The following is a 22,594-nucleotide window of genomic DNA, read 5'->3' as shown; positions in this document are numbered from 1 at the left end:
AATTCGAATTAAGCCTGGACTGAAATCTTCTAGTTGCCTTGATTAGAATCTACTTGCGGCTTTGCTGCAGCCGGCTGGTCTCAGGGGCTGAGCGAGACAAGGTGGGCGAGGCGAGATCTTTGATTAGAGCAACCCCTGCGGATGAAAAGGACCCGCTTTTGAGCGCCGCTGTCCTGAATACGCGCTCCAAAGCTTGTCTCTTTCACCCACAGAAGTTAGTTCAGCAAACAATGCTGCCTCACCCGCCTTGGCTGGTTGCTTTTATTAGATAGTTGGTGCGAGCTGGGATTGTTGCTGTCCCGAGTTTCACAGTGATCCGGACAAGGCACTCTGGCTTGTGCCAAGGCCTTTTCCAGCGAGATGGGCGGGAGGGGAAGTTTTGTTTTCAAGAAATCGTCCCTGTAACTATGGTATTGGCTTGGCTTGACCTCATCAGCTCCTCCACTCACCCGCCTCTCGCCCCGTAGCTGCGCTTGTCTTGTAATTCCGGGGGAGGGGGACAAAAGTAGGGGAGACAGGAATTGGAAGGGGGTGTTGATTGTTTCCCGACTTGGATATATTTGTAGGTGTCAGAGCATCGGCTCAAAATAGTGGTCTCTCGGGCCCTCTTTTCCATGCAAACAGGCAAGGCGGTGCCTTGCCCGGTGAGGCAGCCGAGACAAATATAGAACCTGGAACCTGCAGCAAGAGGAGATCACACTAAGGCAGGGGATTGTCGTTAAAGTCCACTGGCTTGCAGTGTCTCTGGCCGAGTATTTCTATACTCCGGGGTCACAGGTACTGCCACAGGTGCGCGAAACCAGGGCGTATTCTCCACACACCGAGCCTGGGGGACTGGCCTCGGAAAACTGCCCAGCCTAAGGCTAATACACATTGTGCTGTTTGCCACATGGCAGTTCACTCTCATTGTGACTGCCTCTTGAGTTAAGAGGAAATATCTGACGTGTGGAATCCGTTATCCTGCCTCAGTGCAATACCTAATGCTGCCGAGCCAATTCACTGGTCAGTAGCTCTGGCGAAACTCCCCCACAATGAAGTGGCTGGGTAGACATTCCTTCCTGGCCGCTGCAGGCGACCATTCTGTCTTGAAGCATGAGATCTGATTGTTGATTTGCCATTTAAATCCCCCCAGAAAGGTGACTCCTGTTCTATTATAATACGTGCCCGGAAGAAGCTGGCATTGAAACGCACTGTAGAAATGTAAACATCCTAAAATGTTAGGCAAACGACCTGAGCTGCTTAAAATCTATCACCGAGGAAGACCAGCCCCCCCTTTCTAGAATGTATTAAACTGGGGTGGGATCCAGTTGGCAGGGTGCATATGGGATTGTGCTCGCTATTCGGCAGGACAGAGGGGAACTCCAGGGTCACAGTACAATAGTGGAAGGGGGATGCTGTCCCTAGTACCTGATTTCCAGATTTGCAGACGTACGTCCGATTCCTCCTGATGCTCCGTTTGAAAAATCCCGAGCATCCGTCGCAGGCGTAAACCCCATAGTGCTTGCCGGAGCTGCGGTCCCCACACACTTTACAAGGGATATCTAAAATACGACCTGAAAAAGCAGAGGCAAGGGGAGGGGGGAGAAAGAGAGAGGGAGAGAACTAAGCAATCTGACCTCTGAAGGGATTAGCACCGGAGCTCCGATAAAAGCAAATAATGAAGTGATTTTATAGCCAACCTTCTTTTCCTTGAGCATGTGTCAGTTTCCTACAATGAGAATTATTCATGCACCGCTACATTTATTTGGACCTTCTATAATCGCCAAGACCCATTTTGGAACGAAAGATTACAGCAACAGCCGCAAGTAGCAAAACCTTCCTGCTAGGAGAGAAAAGTTTTTGCTAGATTCTGTAGTGCTCTTCCAACAGGGAGAACTACGTTCTGTGGGCAGGGAGGGGAGAGAAGCAAGTCACAAAAACAGCTTCCAGATGTGCTTGTTCCCGCCATTACCTCGAATGTGCTGCCATTTCCCTAACATTTAAACAAAACTTCCTGCATTCATTTTTTGAAAGAACAGTTTATGTAGTTTATGTACTGCTGGACATGTTGGAAACGCCTGGTTTAGTACTATCAAAGGGATCTATCTATCTATCTATCTATCTATCTATCTATCTATCTGGAAGTTCACACAGTCTGAATTATGTTTACTTTCCAGCGACTTTTACTGTAATTGCAAATGCACCAAAAGTAATAAAATGTATCAAGATTATTAATCCTATTTCAAAGATTATCACAAAACTCACTACCAGCACTTTTTTCTTTTCTTTTCTTTTCTTTTCTTTTCTTTTCTTTTCTTTTCTTTTCTTTTCTTTTCTTTTTACACCATCTCTTTTTCCCCCACAAGTAACTCAAGCAGTTCTCTCCCAAAACCTGGATATGAAAAACACTGGCCGGTGTGCTTTATAGCAATTTGCTTTGCATTGCATTAGCTCAGTCAGAGTGTCTTAAGTGTGTGGGGCTATAGGGGTGGAAGGAGGGTCGGGGTGGGGGAGGGGGTTGGAAGCTAGATTCAGAGGAGTCTCTTGCTCCCTAGAGAATTTAGGAGCTCGAGATGCTTTCAGACGTGTCTATCCGGAGGCTTTAAAACAATGCCTCCGGGCAGACAATAGGGACATTAGATAAAGTGTTAACTTAATGATTTTTCCCATTGAAACTCGTTTGACTGCCTCCAATCAGCACAAGCTGCCAGCTTCTCCCCTAAATGAAACTCGACAGCTGCTATATACAACACGGCTAGAGGAATGGGGATTAGGTTAGGGGCTGAGGAAGGGAGGGGGCTGCGGAGAGGGCTTAAATAATGGAAAACTTTTACGCAATAAATAACAAGTGCAGCTAGGACCGTCACCTCACCGGTTTCTCCTAAAGCCTGTAACGTAAGTTGTGGCTCTGGATCTGCAGCAGGTAGGAGATCGCGACTAAGGTTTGGGGACAAGGAATGATTTCTGGGATTGTGTAATTACAAGCCCTCCTTGCCACCTGCCTATTGGGTCACCAGTGACCCGTCAAAAAGAGTAGCATGGGAATTCGGATATCACACAATGCCAACAGGGGAGAGCACTCGACTCCCCCACCCCCTTCAGCGTCCACTGACACACGCATACACACTCTCTCACACACACACATACTGAAATTGTACATGCAACGGTGCCATCCCCTTCTATGTCATGTCACCGGCGCCGCCAAACTAAATGCGGAGTTCAGAGGCACGGCGGAATGTGATTTGAGCTATGCAAATCTTACACTTTCTTCCCTTGCCTGAAGCTTGCAGATAAATCGGAGCTTCCCGCTACAGAAAAAAAACAACTTTGTTTTTTCAACCGCAAGGAATTTTTGAAGCCAGTCTCAAACTAGCCAGTGAGTGGGTGAAATTAAGGACAGTGTGAGGGTCTCTCTCTTTTTGGGAACTAAACAATTGCTATCGGTATTGGCATATTGTATAAAATCGGAGGGTGACTTTTATTTAATATGAAAACATTTTTCTAAGGCGAGGTTCATTTTTTGTATTTTATTTCGCCAGATCTAGAGACGATAAAATACTATTTAAAATCCCTTCGTCTTAGAGCTGGTATAACAATGCTAAATTCAGCATTCGCCTCTATAATTATAAAAAAGAAGTCGGCGATGAAAATTGCGGCTAGATTTATAGTAATTCATGTATAATATAATTCTACTCGCAAGTCGACCTCCACACCCCCAACTCCATCTCTAACTAAACTTTCTCCGTCTCCCAATCCTGCGTCAGTCTCATCTGATCACTTTGTCAATTACTTTCTGACTCTCCTCAACGTCTTTGTGGAGCGTCAGCCACTCAGCCCAGGCTGGCTGCTGTTCCGAGAAAATTCTTGGGCAGAACAAATATGAAAGAAAGAAAAAAGAAGCGAGCGAGAGAGAAATGTTAACTTGACACAGGGTCAGGAGATAACTGATTGACCCTGTTTAAAAGAGCTCCCATTTGACGAAGCAGAGCGTGGTCTCAGAAGTCCAACGCTAAGAAAACTTAATTTTGTTGAACTGGGAAACCGTTTTGAACATCTCTCGACGGGGGGTCCTTGGCAGCTTTTTGTGTGTCATAATTGCTTAAAGATATATGGCAGCTTCGATTACTGTAATTACCATCAGAGGCTGTTGAAAGAAGTTAGTCTGGGTTTGCGGGACTGCTGGATGGGGTCTGGTTGCCACCCAGGCAGAGAGCACGTTTGACATAACTATACACTCAACTGGAGAGAAACTGGAGCAAGATTCACGCTTGTTGACTCAGGCCTAGGAGAAAAGCCACAGTAGAAAATACCTTGAGCCTGCAGCTCCCTAAATTACTCTCCCTTCGCCCCCCATCTGCTTCTGACTTCGCTCTCAGCCGCAGACCTCGGTCCTTTCTCTGGTGGCTACAATCACAGGCTAGCACCCGTTCTTTCGGGAACGTTTTGCGGATTTCCCATTAGATCGCTCTCTCTCTCAATCTCTCTCCTGCTTCAGGGGGTAGCCGAGTTACTCTGTACAGGATGAACCTGCCCATTTATTGTTTTTTTAAATTTAATCTCCCTCCTGTTCTCCCCGAAAGCTAACTTCTCCCACGAGACGCTTGGATCAAATCTAGGCTTAGAAATTAGACCAATTTGAGGAAAGTGCTAAAAAAGCCGCGTGAAATCCCGTCAAACTTTTACCCACCTCGGTTACAACATTTGCGTTGGTCTCCTGAAACGTGAGACCCCCCCCCCCTTTTTTCTTTCTTTACTCACAACCAGCACCCTGTGTGTCTATAGCACAATTCACCCGTTCCCCATGCAATGGTGCAGCGTGCTGAGCATCCACCCAAGGTTCCAGAAATAGCAACGTAGCCCGAGAGCTAAATTCCGGGGTGGTTTTCTTCCCTCGGCCTATAAAAGGCGAAGAGGCGCTTTTCTCTCCTGGTCAGATTTCGGGAAAAGCGGGCTGGGCCGGGTAACAAATCCATTTCAAACGGCAGTGGGTGCCGCTGGAAGCGCCAGCTCTCGCGGGAGGAAAACTCGGTAAGTAACACACTGGCTTTGAACTGGCTCCAGGGAATATCCGAGCCAGAAGTCAAAGCGCGACTGACTGATTTCACGGTGGCAGAATTGAGAAGGGTACTGGGAAAGCCCCAGCAGGATGGGGAGTCTGTCTGGCCAAACCAAGGTTCTGAGTGCTCTGGGTTTTCTGTCCCCCCAAATATTTTCTATCACCTCAAACGCATTTGGGCCACTGGGCCTTTTTGCTACCCGTCTCCTCCGCTTTATTTTAACCTTATCTTTAAAGAAATATGCCAGGAAACTCTTTAATTTGCTGCTTTCGCTCCCTCATCCTTTGCTACCCAATTCCCTCTCGATGGGGGACTTCGGGGGGACTTTTGAGTGCGCCAGAAATGCGAGATCAAATCCTTACATCTTCATTTGGTTTCTCCGCTCGGCTTTTGTTAGTGACAAATCAAGTTCCTTGCGGGGTGGGGGAAAAGCCTAATTGCATCTGTAGGAAAATACTGAACACAAGCCACTCGCTACATAGGCAGAAATCAACTTCACCCTCTCGCTTTCCCAAAATAGCCCCCTAGATTCGAGACCGGCTGAACTGAAGCAACAACGGCAAAACTCCGAACAAGAATGGCCAGGCAGCCAGCGAAAACAGCGGCTTCTCCCTACATGGATTCAAACCTCCAAGGGACAAAGGAGGATGCGGCATAATAGAGGTTAGAAGCAAAGACAAGCAGCGGGTGTGTTAGGTGTGCATGCAGTAGTGGGACAGTAGCAGCTATGTACATATTGTCGCAAACTCACGTGTACACTCACTTTTCAGCTCCTCGTGTGTAAATTGCAACACGACGACCCTGTTCTACCCAAAACTATGAAATAGAAAGGAATAGACATGTCCAGTCAATCACTTGTCAGACATTCAATTGGATTGTGTATTTTTTCCCTTTTTGTTACTGAACTCTATCCATATTAGAAACTCCCAAAGTGCCATTTGGGATTAGATCGAGGGAGCCGCTCTTCGCAGGAGCGGTTAGTCATACTTCAAATTCCCCAGTTACGAGGTACACGGATTTAGGATTAAGGAAAATGTGACTTTTAAGTTGTTTCTGCTTTCCTCTCTGCAGGATTATTTGCTATGACTGCGAATGGTGTGCAAAGTGTTGCATTTAAATCCTCTTTCAGCAGAGTTGCTTATGCGATTCCGTGTCATTTATTACTGATCTGAGTTTTAAACTCTTTTTAAAAAAATATATTGTCCTGCAGAAAAAGGCGGAGTAAATTCCATGAGAGAATCAGCACGTTTTAGCTCTTTAAAACCAAACACACACACACACAGACTCACGCAGACCACCCCCCCTCCAAAAAAAACCCCGCTCACCTCCAGGTGGAATACAGCTAACCCTTCGCTGCACGTATAAACTGCATTTCAGACATGCTCGACACCAACCGTGGAGCAAGATTTCACTAGGAGGCTGCGCGGTTGGAACAAGCCGGTAAGAATGACAAACCCCATGTTGTGCAAGAACTTGTTCCAAGCTCCCCAAAATTCCCCCGGGGGCCTGAATGCGCATTAACTGCGCATTCAGAGGGCAACACACGCGCGTTTGCAAAGCGCCCAGCCTGGGCTAGTTCTTCTAAAGGCGGTTAGAAACCTGCACCGCATATTACCCACTTGTTGATCCTGCCGGCTTGCTCATGCTGGGATCCCTTGGGAAATCGCTAACTCTGGCTAAAGTCGTGCTGCTCCGGGGAGATCTCTGCTCTCCCCTCCCTGGTGACAGGTGTTTCCCAGGCGGTCAGAATTCCTGGCACGTTGGAAATCGACACATCCTCGCGTCTCGTTTCTTAGGAATGTTGCTTGCGCCAGAGACAAGTTTGCTGCGGTTTGCGGTTCCTGCAAGAAAATCCTTCCCCGGAGCCGAGGAGAACGCAAGCGGTTCAGGCGGGGAGAAGGGGGGGGGGGGCTCGCTATGACTGTCCCTAAAAGGAAAAACAATAACAAGAGCAATGAACGGAGCAGGTAGGAGTTGTGAGCTGGATTCTGTGCTGAGCGCCTCGGCTCAGCCAGGGGAGATCAGAGCCTGCAAAATAATAGCCGGGTGCGGGGTGGGGGGAGCGTCAGAGGAGGCAGTCTCTGGCTCGCACAGACTGAATGGCACAGAAAGGGAAAGGGCTCCAGAAGTTCATTGCACTGGGTGACTTTGTGCTTTGAGCTTCAGGCTGAAGCCCCCGTCAGATCCCCCGAGAAGCGCTGACAGGCAGCCGTGGGGAGGGAATAGGACGCCCCTTGCCCACTTCGCTTCTCCTTGCCCCCCCCCTCCCAGTCCTGGAGGGCTGTGACGTCAGCCCCGCGCTGGGCAGGGAGTGGGTTAAATGCTAATGATATGAATGAAGCCCCAGCGGCTGCCATGGAACACGCAGGCGTTTGCCAAGCTGCTTTGCCTTTGGTGTGTGAGCGCCGCGCCCGCAGTGGAAGCGGGTTTCTGCAAGTGACATGGGGCTTTTCTCGCAATCCCAGTTCCCCTCATTCACACCTCCCCCCCCCCCCCCCCAGGCCAGTTGCTGGAGTGCGCAGCGCCCGTCGGGGAGGGCTTGCGTGGGAGAGGCACGGAACGGAAAGGTGTCAATGCAAGACCGGTCCCATGGGATAAAACTTGGCTCTACCGCCAGGGAAGCGGCAGATCCTTCGCAAGCGAGGCGCGGGGCCTTGCTTAGGTGCAGGAGACAGGCCAGAGAGGAAGGAGTAAGTGGCCCGGGCCCAGCTGTTTTTGTTTTTGAGTTCTTGTCGCTTTGCTCCATCCTGGGGCATTCGATCTCTCTTGCCAGCCCATGAAGCCCTTTTAGCAGCTCTGTGTAGAGCCAGAGGCCACCTCCACTTCCACCTGCAGGGGGGTGAGCCAGCTCTTCTGAGAGGCAGCAGCGATTAGCTTCCAAAGCAGAAACAGCCAGTGCTAACTCCGCCCGCCCCTCGTGTCCGTCCCCGCACCTGCCAAGGAGTTTGGGGGGGAGGGGGGAGAAGAATCATTCTCAGGCCTCTCCTGATCTCGAAGAGATTAATACTCCTTTACATCAAAATCGGAGGCTCCCGCAGCTGCTTGAACTTGTTGCGCAATATCTTGTTAACCTCTGCCCGGTGTGTGGTTTAGCGTGGAGGGCTCGGGAACTGCTCGCCCTGCATTCCTGTCGGCGCGGAAAGGGGTAAAGGGGCCCTCACATCCCTTAGCTTTGCCTGGAGGGGGGATGTTTGGAGCCCTGGGCGTTACAGACCTCGCTGGCTATCAGCGCGGTCAATGTAATCCGCTCCAGCTCCCCACCGACACAACTGGAAGGATCCCCTGACTTTGGGCCGCTGTACCAAATTGGTCATGGTGTATTTGTTCCTCCGGCTTCGGAGCAAATCCCTGGCTTGAAAGGGGCAAGTTTTGTTTGTGAGCAACCCCATAGGTGAGTCAAGTTACTTAGGTTCAGCCGGGTCGAGTGGCAGGAATGCAACCCCTCCCCGGTCATTAGCCCACTGGCGGGCAGAGCTGTCACATAAAACCGTGACAACGCCTTTCTGTACCTGTCCCTCTGGGGACACGCACGAGCAACAGGTAGAGAGGAACCCGCAGCAGAGAACTGCCACTTTTGTCACACATGTGCGGAAGAGCCACTGACCCGTGGGGATCCCCGCCCGATGGTACACGTGGTGGTGAGTGGGCAGTCTGAAAAGCGAAAGCTAAACACCCTGATCAACCCTACTCTTGTTAAAGTGTCAGTAGTTTGCATTTGACTTGGGACCATAGCTTTATTATTGTGAAAGCGAGTCAACTTAGCGAGGAGACTAAAGTAGTGTGTGTGTGTGTGTGTGTGTGTGTGTGTCTGTGTGTGTGTGTGGGGGGGGGGGGGGCTACCAACCTGGGTAAGGGACGTGGAGTGGCATCTAGATGTAGTGTAGAAGAAGGAGGGAACTGAGAAATGCAGACCGCGGCGGCATGCTTTTAACCGCAACTATATTGATTCGAATTGTGCCTTAAAAGCTCCTTTTCCCCTTATGTTGAAAACGCTTGATCAAGATCCAAGCAGATACACCTCGGCCGCAAACTGGCTGAGGCATCCGCGGGAAAAGTTGGGGAAGATGAGGCGTGTTTGGGCATGGGAATCAGATCAGAAACCGTGTTGTTTTGGGGACTGGCGCTGGATAGGATACGCCACCAGACTCTGAAGTCGCTGAGCAGTTTGGAAAGCTATGTCATACTAGGGAGCATAGTGTTTTCGGGTTTGTCTGACCTGCTCTGGCTGTCTCACCGTTCCTGAGATGTTATTTGTTGGCAGTAGACTATCTTGAGAATGTGATCGCGGAATAAACGTCCCTAAGACTCACTCAGGCGTTCTGTTTCTATGTCTTACGTGAAAGACAGACACACACACTCTCACTGTATTTTCTCCCTTCATGTCTAGTAATAATTGTTCTCCAGTTTTGCATAAATCCCGGTGACAAGACTGAAAATGTAATAATCACTTTTGGGCCTGATATATCAATAAAACAAGGAGAGTCAGCCAACAGTGATAAGCCAAACACACCACTTTATACTATTTAGGGTACATCTGCACAGCCATGTTATTTTGGAATAACTGAGGTTATTCCAAAATAACATAGTCCAGGGCTACACAGTATGCCCACTATTTCAACATATGTCAAAATGATATCGAGCTGAAGGACTTCTTATTCTGACTCCTTGTAACCCTTATTTTATGAGGAGTAAGATAAGTGGGAGGAAGAATGCTTTACCTTGTGTAGGCAGCGCCAAAAGCTGAAATAAGATATTTCAACTTAAACTATGGATTGTGTAATTGAAGTTGAGTAGCTAATTTCTGCTTTAGCCCTGCTGTGTAGATGTCCTTAGAGACATCCATATGCAAACTAACAAATAGATCAATCAAGTCAATTGAACATAAGAACGTCCATTCTGGGTCAGACCAAAGGTCCATCTATCCCAGTATCCTGTCTTCCCACAGTGGCCAATACCAGATGCCCCAGAGGGAGGGAACACAACAAGTAATCATCATGTGATCTCTCTCCTGTCAACTATTTCCAGAGAAACAAAATTAGACAATTTTAGACAAACAATTAGAGCAAGACTTTCATTCCAACCTCACATAGTTATTGATTTCATGTAGTAGGACTTTCAACCACTTGTGTTATGTCTAAATAGTGTGTGAGCATAAACATTCAGGACTCTAGGTCTACCCACAGGCGAGCGTAGTGGGGTTAGCCTAGTGCAAGCCAGGGTAAATGCAGTTCAAGGCAGAGAGAGAATCTAGGAGTTACAGCCTGGAACATAAAGGTTGGAATAGCTGCAGATGTGAGACACAAATGAAGTCGGATAGCTCAGACCTCTTCCTCCCTCAGACATCAATCGCTGACAGCACCCACATTATACTGGTCTATTATGAGCAGGCCCTAAGAATCCCTACCTCCTGCCTGCCTAGTTAAACACATTAAAGCAGGATTTTTCACTTTACCAATTGTGTGTATTCCTTAGAATGCAACCCAAGGCATTTCAGATAGACTTACATTGTTTGTTTAAATTGGAAACATTGAAACGATGAGCAAATGCCTATGCCTGGTTCTGCTTACCTGAAAACATACATATTTGCAGACATCTGCATTTTTGGAATAGTTTCTTACCGTTTTAGAACCATTTTTTAAACATTTTTTTCCCTCTTTGCCAAGTTCACAAGCCACAAGGCTTTTGGGGCTCAAGGTGTCTTGGTTATTGTGTTGTGATCATAAGAAGGCAGAACACAAATCCCAAGCCATAAGGACAGAAAAGAGTGTCTATGCCTCTTAAAAATATACAGAAGCCATTCTTCTATTGCTGTGAGCTCCATCATTTCTTGATGGTACTTGCTAATCTTTCAGACGCTCATTGGATATTCCAGTAGCTGATGCCAATTATAAAATTTGACTTTTCTATTGTTTCTCTGTGGACTCTTTATCGTTTCTCGTACACATTTCAGTATAATGCGTAGAAAGATTTAAGGTGTGATTCTGCTGGTTTTGAAAGTAACGGCCAAGTTCCAATTATTTCAGCCCGAGCAGGACTGGATAATTATCCTGATAGGAGTCCCTGGGTGAGATACTACTGTTTACCTCTGAAGTTATTTTATCTTGACTGCACCAACCGGAGGTAGAGACACTGGTCCAAGATTGCCGGAAATACAGTGTGAAGTTGTAACTGAGATGAGAATGGATTAAAGCACTTAACATCTTTAACCCTTAAATCCCTAATCCATTTCATCCTTATTCTTTAACTGAATATTTTGTTTAGGAGGAAGATAAGCAAAACTGACCACAGTGAGATCGCTTCACAGTTCTCTAGGTAGGGAATATTCAACACATAGCCTACATTCCTTCCATTGCCTTCCTGTATAGCAGAGGTTCTCAAAGTGTGCTCCACAGACCACTAGTGGTCTGTGACCATCTTGCAGATGGGCTGTGAGCTCAGGGCTTGGGCCTGCCTCACCTCTGAACCTGCGAAGTTGGAGCGCCAGCGCTGGCTTCCTGCTGCGGGAGGGGGGAGCCCCCCGAGCCTCGTAGGCTGGATCTAACTAGTGGGAGGAGGAAGTGACTCCACATGCTGCCATTTCCTCTCTCACTTGGAGGTTTTCCTCGCTGCTCTCATTGGCTGGAAACCTGGCCAGTGGGAACTGCAGGGGTGGAGCTTGGAAGTGGCAGGGGGGCTCAGAACCAGATAAGCATCCTCCATCTGTCTCATGCCCAGACCTCTACTAGCTTCCCCTCACATACCCTCCTCCCACTAAGACCTTACATCTGCACCTTGCTCCTACACCCTCCCTCCCACACAGACCTCCACCCCCAGCCCACTCCTGCACCTTCCCTTCTACACAGACCCCCACTCTCAGCCCACTCTTGCATCCTACCTCCCATTCAGATCTGGCATTCCCACCCCTCTTGCACCTGTTTTTGTAACTATGGGTGGTTGGTTTGCATTGAGTGGGGTGGGCTGCCCACAGGCAAAAAGTTTGAGAACCACTGCTGTATCTGATATGAAAGATGTATCCCTGCTATAGAAAAATCTAACAGCTACACTCACTATTGCTGTAATTACATATGTAAAAACATATAGGTTCAATTTAATTAAATTGCTTTGAGAATTTATATACGTTATTTAAGATTTTAAAAATGGCTTGTGTAGTCTCTTGATCTACAATAATGTAACCTAATCAATAATGGCTCTTTTAAACCATGAGAAGAATGTGCAGATATTCTAGTTATTCAGACAGGCAGAATTGTGCATCTTTGGACACTTACAATAAAATTGTGAGCAATCACAGAAGAAAGACTTGCTAATTAAAGAATCTAGAAATCTTATTGAATCAAGCAATTCTCTATAACATATGACATCCCTTTCTCCTTATTATGGTCAGAGATATTAATACAATGAGTGATAGTTTAATAGCAAACCACTCTTTTGTTAAGTATGTTCTGTGCCTTTCCAGATCGCTTCCCATAATTCCTGGGGGAGGAGAGGAATCAAGAAGAATTTTGAAGAAATTTAGAGTATTAGATAAAACTGTTAGTCTTGTGGTTGCTCATGTCGCTGCTTGGATCAGTTCCTCTTGGACTGTTGTTATTTAGTATGCTATTTGGCACAAAAAGGTGTTGCTGTTGGAGAGGCCAATTTTACAAACTTTTGGATCAAATCCCATTGAAATGAATAGGACTGGGAATGGGCGATGGGATAGATCACGTGATGATTACCTGTTCTGTTCATTCCCTCTGCAGCACCTGGCATTGGCCACTGGCATTGGACCTTTGGTCTGGCCCAGTATGGCTGTTCTTATGCTGCGAGAGAAGATTTGCAATAATGGGCATTTCAACTGGGTAATATTGAACGATATACATATGTATCATATTGCAGTACCTGCTTGGGGAATACATGCAAACAGCTATAACAATACAAAACTGGGTTAATAAACTTTTCATCAAATTTCCTATTGGCCTTTTAAGAGTGATTTCTGACTCTGCTGTGCCATAATCCCAGATACAGGGCTCTCTGTTATCTATTGGCAATATTCTTTCCTCTGATAGTGTCTAACAATAACCCATGTTAAAACCATAGGCCCTCCTCCAGCCCCCCCTTACATTAGCTTTATTAGATATTAACTTGAAATGAGTCTTAAACATCTGGTGTGGAAAAAGTTCAATTTCTGGGGAGTGAAATATGGAGTACAGAGGGTCAGGCTACAACCGGTAGTTTTTCTCCTTTCCCCTTCCATTGGGGAAGGGCACAAATAAGCCACAAGAATCTGTTTTCACTCATGGCTGCATTTGTGCGTGGAGCACTTGACTGGAAAGTAAGGCTGTCATTTTTCTTTCTGGGGGGACAGAGGGGAAAGATTAGGTAAGCTGAAGCATAACTACCCCTTCTCCTTTTTTCCTCATCACCTCCATAAAAGAGTGAGCCATTTTTTGCATGGGAGAAAGCCAAAATTTCTTTAACAGTTGATTTGCCCATGGGAAGCCATGCCCAATTCACTTCTTGCTGGAAAATGGAAAGGACTACCCCACATCTCACATAGGGATAAAATCTGTGCATGTAGGGAAATTAGTCTACAAAGAGCAACATGCATGGGGACCTGGTATATAGAGGGATTAGATCAGGTCTTCTGGATTCCTACGTCCACTCTGAAGGTTGTGGCTGATTCAGCATACCCTTCCTTCCATTTACTCTTTAACCCTAAGTTACTTTTGATGCTCCTCCAACAATTCCCATTCACATTTCTACCTGGGAAAGGAATGTGGACATTCATTTCTTTCATGTTTTTTGCAAATACAAGTGGATGGTGACAAAAAACCTCAATATAACTCCTGAACTATGGAAAAATATGCAGCACCCTCAAACAACTTTCCACATAGTCACTTACCAGTTGTAGTAAACGGCTCATGAAAGGGCTTGTAAAGATTTGAATGAAGACAATTACAAAAGTGGCACCCTGGACTGAGCAAGGCATTGTGAGCAGACTGTTCATGTCCATCTTCAGTGATCATAACAGACCAAAAACGCAAATTCTCCAGGACACTGCAGAGTGTAGTTTGCTATATCGGTAGAGGATATAACTCCAGCCTCTGCTGTTGGAGGTACATGCTTTCTTCAACATTTTTCCTCACTATACTCAAGAACTTCTGGAGCTCAGTTCACTCCTACTCAGTCTAACTGTGTTCTGTATTTGGCTGATTTTGATATCCCTCTTAGTCTTCAATTTTTGTGATTTAGTCATATTTTACCTTAGGTGTGGAGTGGTAACAATGCTTTTTCATGAACCCTGTTATAGTTTTAAAGCTTCTTTCCGCTTTCTTCTTTTTGAAAGCCCCTTCCCCATGATGACAGATACTCATTTTGGGGGATTCTACTCAACAATAACTATTTTAATTTTCCCAACATGCAGTGTAAATTATCACATCCAAGATGGCTGCCTCCTACAGCAGTCATTGCCTAGAAACACACCCATGTGACCGTTATCAGCCTTCCTGAAGTTCTCCTATAGTTGTGTTACTGAGGAAACTTTGACTTCTCTTATGCAGATGGTTTAACCCCACCCGGCAAAAAACTCAACCAACCAACCAACCAACCAACCAACCACCAACCAACCAACCAACCAAAAAAACCCAAAAAACCCCAAACAAACAAACCCCCAACAAAACATTAAGTGCTATCCACTGCAGAATTTCTTAAATTATTTTAAAATATATGTGCTGCTCTGCTGGGAAAATATCTTTCTCTTTCTTTCTGTCTCTGTTGATTTTCTGATGAGTTTTTAGAGTACCTCAAATTTTGTGGCTGAAATTTTCTTGCGCAAGAAGGGGCAGTGTAGACAGCTCCTTCTCGCGCAAGCCTCTTCCGCAAAAATGGCGGCTCATTAGATATGCAAATGAGGCTCAGCGATATTCCATGCTTAGCCTCATTTGCATACTTTTGGCGCAAGATCGCACCAGTGTAGACATAGCCTCTGTGTTTCTCGCAGGGGGGGGGATGTATGCCTTGCAATGGAAGGAGCCATGTGTCTCAAATGGAGTGTGCATGCAGGAGTATGTCAGAGAAACAGGCATGTGAGGGATGAATTACAGAGTGGGATGTTTAATGTAAGAAGAATGGGTGTCTCTGCTGCATGATAATGCACAGGAGGTAGCATGAAGTGAGGTATATGTCTACATGGGACATCAGGCCATCAGCAGCCTCCCCACTAAATGTTTATGGTGGGGAGGGAAGCTGGCTATTGTCTGCCTCCTCCCACTAAATAGTCTCTCAGACAGAGACTGGTAGTGTCCTTCACTTCCTATATTCCTTGCTGATGAGTAGTCATGCTTCTAGGCAAAAAGCAAAACAAATTAAAGTGAACTATTATTAATGAGAACAGGAATCACTAGGTCAAATTACCTGTATTATGTGGGGAATCAGATTAGATTATCATGAATTAAACAAAACTTAATTTTGCACATTTAGTTAATTACCACTAGGGCATGTCCAGAATATCTGACCAAAAGTCTTTTGATGAAAGCCAAGTTCTTTTCTTCAGCTGAGAGAAATAAAAGTTTATGGGTGGCAAAATGGTAAGTGGAGGGGCTGCTAAAGATTGTCCTGTAAATACTATCACTACTCACAGAATATACAAAATTGAATCTTATTATTCTATGTATATAATTGGCCCAGTGTTTTTTGTTGATACTACTCAGTTTTGATCTGTATTTGACGACTTTCTTCATTTTAGGGGTTCTAGTGACTATATCACAATATCTTTGGTTGTTCTTTTACTTCACTTGTTTTCAGTGAGCACATTCCCTTTGGTTATCCACCAAATAACAAGCCACAAATCACAACGTTATATGTATCTGAGACAATTTGCAGCAGGTGCCAGTGATAAATGTGGAGATCAATCATTCTTTGCCATGCATGCTCAGTTGAACCAAGTGGTAACTATATTAAATGATCATCATATATCCTAGAAGTATGGTCACTGTATGGACTATACATATATCCTATAACTAGTATATGTTTAAAGTATGTGAGGACATAAAATATACAGTGCATAAAGCAGCTGTGGGAACGAGATCTAGGAAAAGATACAAACATTCTCTCACTATCTTTATTCATAGATGAAGCAGTGCAGGCACAAAGAAGAAAAGTGCAAAAACTCCAAATTGGTTGCTAGTTCTATATTCAGCCAAAGTTCACTTGCATCAATGAAAATCTCCCTTAATCCCATATGCCTGGCTTGTTTTGTATGCCCAGATTTGTACCTGACCCCATCAGGACGACCTGAAGCAAAAGTCCCCAACAAAGCTGTTCTAATTAGCATCTTGATTTACTTGCTAGTTAACTAGCTAGAAGTAAATACAAGTATATTAGTAATCTAACAGTTACAAACATTTTGAGAGAATGGGCCTAATTTTGACCTTGCATTGGTGTCTAAATCAGGAATAACTCCACTGAAGTCAATGGAGTAACTGTGTGAAATCAAAACGAGGCCTCATGTACTCTGAAAAGGGAAAAGTTAAAATACTGTACTTTTAAAGTGTTACGGGAAGATATCTGATTACAAATGGTCCATGTGATTTACAACCATGTTTTAATTTTAGTTTTTCAGAAATCATTGTACAAATGTGTTTTGTACAATCCTGGCTAAGCACTGGGGTTTTGGTTTTTTTGGTACATGTTTGGAAGGGGGTTGTGTCAAATGTGGCCCGGTTTAATATAGGTTAGCAGAGGGTTTTTCAGCCTTATGCACTGGCATCACAGAGCTGGCAGCAGAACTATATTAATAATGTGACCTCCTAGGCAATCACATAATACATGGCATAATGCCAACAAAGAAGGTCCTTCCAAAGAGCCAGACCCTTTGCTGTTGTAAATAGGCGCATCTCCACTGATTTGAACTGAGCTGTGTCTATTTACAATAGCTGAGGATGTGGCCCAAAGTGTCTAGTAAGGACAGTGAATTTAGAACCAACAAAAAAAATGAAGCATAGAGCCAGTGTATGGCATTTTCTGCTACTTGAACATATTAACTCAATTCCAGTGTCTGGATTTTAGAAAGGGTTGTATAACTGTATGATTATTAGCACGGTCTCTAGCTAGGCAGGCTAAATTACAGGTGACCACTTGCTTCACAGAACACAAATCACATACTTCAGGGTGTAATGTGATCACCTGCAAGGCCAGGAAGAAAATATCATCATGTGCTGCATTGCAGTAGTGGTTGGGTCCTTTTCTGAGGTCTGCCCAGGGTTTGCCTTCTTCTGAAATCTTGGACGCTGCTTTTTTGCATATGTGGTCAGTTTCAGTGCCCCTCAAAAAATGTGGTTCCTGGAGGGCTTGTGGGTGGACTGCCGAATGTTGGCTGATCACATGGTGCTAACGTTCTAAGATTTCATCTGCTTTGAAAGAAGCCACAGATAAATATTTTCCTAATGTTACTTTTCCATGTGCACAATTTATTGTAGTTATCACAAGGATATTGTGCAATTACAAGCATAAGGGAAGGAGCTCCAGGTGGTTCGGAATGGAAAAGAAGATGATGCATGAGACAGTCTCTTTAGCATGATGTGTTCCATATGATAAAGGCTGAAAACTGTTGACCCAGTAAATTAAAATATCTTTGTTGGGGGACATCTTTCTCATTGTGAAACACACATCAGTGTAAATGATGCTGGAATCTTGAGAGAGTTCTTTCTCTTGAGTCAATGTTTTGTGTATAGCAACGTACAGTATACTCAAAAATTCTGTGTGGATGGTGTAATGGCAATAAATATGATTTAATATGGTAACGTATGTAGAATATTTTTATAAATAGGAATATTAATAGTTTTCATGTTAACTAGTTTTGATAATTATTCTGCTTGATGGTACTACTAGAAGCGTGAAAACACAGTTGCCTGGCACTATAGTATACAGCTATTACTTTTTGTTACTTTAGTTACAAGGACTCACACTTGGAGATGACATTTTTTGTCCTAATAAATAGTTTTTGTTCCAACAGTGAAAGATGGTTCACAGGGGATGCTCCTAAATATTAAATAATTGTTTATAAAAAAACACTTTTAATAATGGGCAAAATGCTACACCTGTACAGGGAGAATTAACTTCAAAGCCACTGGTTGGCAATTAACTGCTTAAGAAGTGGGCTGTGCCCATTAAAGTTCATGATGCCATCTACATGTTTTGTTAGGCTTTAAAGTGCTACCAGACCATTTGTTGTTTTTTAAGTTTAAATATTAGTGACTTTTGTGTGTATTTTAATCTGTGGCAAGTAATGGCTCAAACTGCTGAAGCCTTATTAAAGACCACCTAGAGTATTTCCCCATGTGAAGCTGGGGTGCCTAATCATCTTATGGGTGAGCAAAGAACAAGTTCTTTCTTTTAGCCTTTGGCAGCCTACACACTGCCACTATCCTGCAGTGGCACAAGATCCTGCAGACCAGTCTCAGGACAGAGAGTTAGGGAAGGGGACACACACTTCAAATTGGTTGCAAGTTCTATATTCAGATCTTACCAATCAGTTACCAACTGTAAAGTCCTCAGGCACTATAACAACTTTAACATGAAGTCCTAGACAACACTCTTGGATACTCTGATCTATCTCACCACCCAGGTGGGCTTGCCTTTGTGACAATGATCCCTTCCACCAAAAATCACAACAATATTCAGATTAATCCCCTTCCCAAAAACACAGCCACTTAATCCAGTCAGTTGCATTTTAGATCTTACATCATAGGCAAGCTTTGTAGCCAGTCCTATAATAAACTATCTAAAGGTTTATTAACTAGTAAAAGAGAACAAAAGAGATATTTACAAGGACAAAGTAGATAAACATATACACACAAATGAATTATAGCCTTAATTTTCAAAAGGCGATAGAGACTTTTAGAATAAGCAAGCTATATATGTCCCTTAGGGCTGAGCACTGGATCTTTTGCTTATGTTTAGTAATCCTTGTTTTTCACAGTCCAAGTGGTATAAAAATACAATTCCTCCTTGTTAGGGTTTCTTCTCCAAGTTGCAGATACTTGCACATCTCCTCTTCATGGGACTGGGGAGAGCAATCAACAAAGTCTTTTATCCTGTCATGTTCCACAACAGTTTGTCTAGTAGTGATGTGCTTTCTTTTGTTGGGCAGGATCTAACACCTTCCGGTGGAGACTAGTGTTTACATGGACTAGTGTTTCACACGGTAGCTTTATGCTGTTTCACATTAGTTCATGGTTCTCGCCTGTCTGGTGATTTGCACAGTCATGAAGGCTTAAAATGCAAACACTCACCTTACAATAAGAGATACAGATGTTCTATGTGAGGTTAATGCATGCAGCAATATACAAGCATTCAAACCAACTAAAGACTAAGCACATTTCTATAACTCTAATATCTATTTTGAGAACACTAATGCACAGGTGAGCCAAACTAATTCTAGCTTGATATTTGTCAATGTTCTGTTGAGACATAGGGCCCTTGACATGAGCTGGTACCTGATCTTCCAGCATTGTAATGAGAATGCAGTGGATTGCATACCGTAAAACCAGCTCATTGTATTTCGGGTCTCTAAGAGATCATAAGCAATGCCATTGCCTGATGAGCAAAATACAGCTCTTGTGGTAACTCCTTCTTATGGGTCTGATTTCACCTCACAGATGCAGGGGCTGCTCTCCATTGCTCTGTCAGGGAAAGGCGACTTTAATTTACCATTGGACTTCCATAGGAATCCTCCTGGTGGAGCTTCCCCACGAGAGATGTTGAATAAGCATCTTTCCTGAGTGTCCTGACCACATTTGCTTTTGTGTTAGCTGGTGGCAAGCCAACAAGCAGAGCGTATGGATGCCTTGGACCATTGCAACCTCCCCGGACTCTATCCCTTGGTGGATTTTCCATGTCTAGAGCCCCCGGTCAGGTCTCTCCAGGAGACACAGCACCTATCTTGATGATTTTAACCAAAACAATATCTGAAAATGAAGGACTTGCTATTAGATGCGAAAGGGCCAGTAGCTTCGTCACCTGCCCCTGTGACCCCATCCACTTTAAGGGCTGTGAAGAAGGACCCCTTTTTACAAAAGAACAACATATAGTCAATGAATCAGGCATCTTTGCTGAGTATGAGCTCCTGGAATTGGGCAACTTTCATATACTTTTGCCTGTTCCTAGGTCTGATACAGTTCCTTGGCATGTACAAGGCTGATCCTATGAGTTTGGCCATTGTACCCTCCCAGCAGTTTCTGGATACACTGAGAGGTTTTGTTCCCAAAATCCCAGAGCTCACATAAGCGTCACATTCATCCATGTCCTGTATGAGCAGGAAAGGGTGTTCTGGGAAGGTAGGTGGAGTCACAGGTGAGATCAATCATGTGTTTCACTCTCAGATTGTTGTGCTGAATGGAGACTATTGAAACTTTATCCTTAGCGATACCTCTACTTTCTCTAGTGTGTGCATTTCTGTATAAGAACACAAGAACGGCCACACAGGTCAGACCAAAGGTGCATCTAGCCCAGTATCCTGACAGTGGCCAGTGCCAGGTGCCCCAGCGGGAATGAACAGAACAAGGAGTCATCAAGTGATCCCTCCCCTGTCACTCATTCCCAGCTGGTGACAAACAGAGGCTAGGGACACCATTCCTGCCAATCCTGGCTAATAGCCATTGATAGACCTAACCTCCATGAATTTATCTAGCTCTGATATGTTCAATAGGGAGGTGTAACTCCAGTGAGCCTGTGCTCCTGGATTAGGCTGTGCACAGGAGTATATGTCTGCTTGGTTGGCAAACTGCAAATAGCAGTGGTTTGCAGCCCTAAGGAGGCAGATGCTTGATGGGTACAAATTGCTTTCAAGGGAGCTAGAACAATTTATATCAACAGCTAAGGACCTGCCCTAGCCTGGCTGCTGTAAGGGACTGAAAGGCTGTTTTGCCCTTGCTCTGCCCCTTGGGCAGCCACTCACACCTGTGCGCTGTGTGTGTGAAGTGTTCCCATTCTGCTGGGGGAGCATTTTACATCCCGTTGGCACTGGGGTAAATAACGAGCCCCGCAGGCAACAGAGAATCGGGCCTGGCCTGTTCCTCTAGCCCTTAGGATGACCTGCCAGGGACATTTCTGGTGTCGCTAAAGCCTGCTCGGCCATGCTGTGTAGCAGGCCTGCCAATGGCATGTAAAAGATCTCCCTCCCCCGAAGGCTTTCTGAACACAGCAGCCTGGGAGCTTGTTAGCTTCCCTGTTATATCTGTCAGGAGATGAATAAGAGCCCCATCTATGCCATTTACCCTTCCCTTGATCTGCCTTGAGAGAAACAAGCACCCTGTCCAGGCCAGTTAGCTCTCCCCTACCTCCGAGCCAGACTGCATCCCTAGCCCACCTCACCTGACCAGGACCGATCCACACACAGAAGGATGCACCTTTTTTTTTTTTTTTTTTTTTTTTTGGTGTGGCTTTTTGCTTTTAAAGGTTGCTGCTGACAAATCTATCTATTTGGGGCAAATTGTCAGTGAGAAACTTCCGCTCGAACTCTTTGGGACAAAACTGGCTCTTTGAAAGGGTAAATCCCATTGCATGAAGGTCTGAACAATGGCCAAATGTGTTGCTGCTGCTGCTGCCACTGCCGCTACTGCTGCTGAGGCCGGGGCTGTGACAAAGAGCGGATTAATTGGTGCCGCGGCTGACTGGTTCGAGATGGCTCCACTCAGCCTGCGCCACGGGGAGCCCCATTGACTGGGCCCCGAGTCCCACTTCTCACAAACTCCAAACAAAAGTCAATTTCTTTTTTATAAGGCGGGGGAAGAAAAAAAAATCAGTTCGTGTTTGAGCTGGGGAAGTTGACTTGTTGGATTATAGGGCGTCATGCTCTCTCTGTCTGTCTCTCCCATGCTTTAAAGTTGCTTCTCCTCCAAAGACCAGAGTGAGGAAAAAAAATCCAAATGAAAGGAAAAACAAACCATCCACACTGGTGTATATGTGCATGCTAGCAAACCAACTGGGCCCTAGGGACCTTAGTGTGGGTACTTATGAATGAGGGAATTGACTTGAGCTCTTGTTTAATGATGATGAACTTCTCCATACATTATAAGGCCATTCCTTCAGCTTTCTGTAATGCTTTGTGATCCTTGGATGCAAGGTGCTGTATGATTACATGAGTGAAGAAGGATGATCATGAAGAATAACATGTTCATACAGGACATAATGGCCTTCTTCTACTTCTACCATTTTTTTGTTTTAATTATGGAGGTTTTTGCTTGTCACAGTGGGCAACAAGCATTGATTACCTGACTTCAGGGGTCTCTCCAGCTCACTCCAAAGTCCAACTGATTTCAAGATTAGATGTGCAAGGAATGTGGGTTAAGTTACCCAATATGTTGTTTTAATGCATGAAAACTGCAACTTATAAAGGAACAATCAGAGGCTACCACTACACTGCCTCTTTTTTGCAGAAGAGGCGATGCAAATTAAGTGCTCATTAGCAACTTCTCGTGCGTCATTTGCATATTCCCTTCCGATGCTTTTTGCGGAAGAGGTTTTTGCACAAAAAAAAGCAGTGTAGACACGTCCGTTTTGTGCAAAAAAACCCTTTTGCG

The 22,594-nt window shown here is 45.0% G+C and overlaps 1 protein-coding gene across 1 annotated transcript in view; it reads right to left on the bottom strand.

Moving 5' to 3' along the window:
• NR2E1 (nuclear receptor subfamily 2 group E member 1) overlaps positions 1–22,594 on the bottom strand; it is an 88,216-nt gene that overhangs the window by 22,687 nt on the left and 42,935 nt on the right. The window contains exon 2 of the mRNA XM_075923183.1: positions 1,408–1,553. Coding sequence (XP_075779298.1) covers positions 1,408–1,553 — 146 coding nt within the window. The remainder of the gene's footprint in view (positions 1–1,407; positions 1,554–22,594) is intronic.

This window comes from Pelodiscus sinensis, chromosome 3 (genome assembly GCF_049634645.1).
Source record: "Pelodiscus sinensis isolate JC-2024 chromosome 3, ASM4963464v1, whole genome shotgun sequence".
NCBI classification, from domain to species: Eukaryota; Metazoa; Chordata; order Testudines; family Trionychidae; genus Pelodiscus; species Pelodiscus sinensis.
Note: the sequence above shows the minus strand (reverse complement) of the source record. Positions and strands in the feature narration are given on the sequence as shown.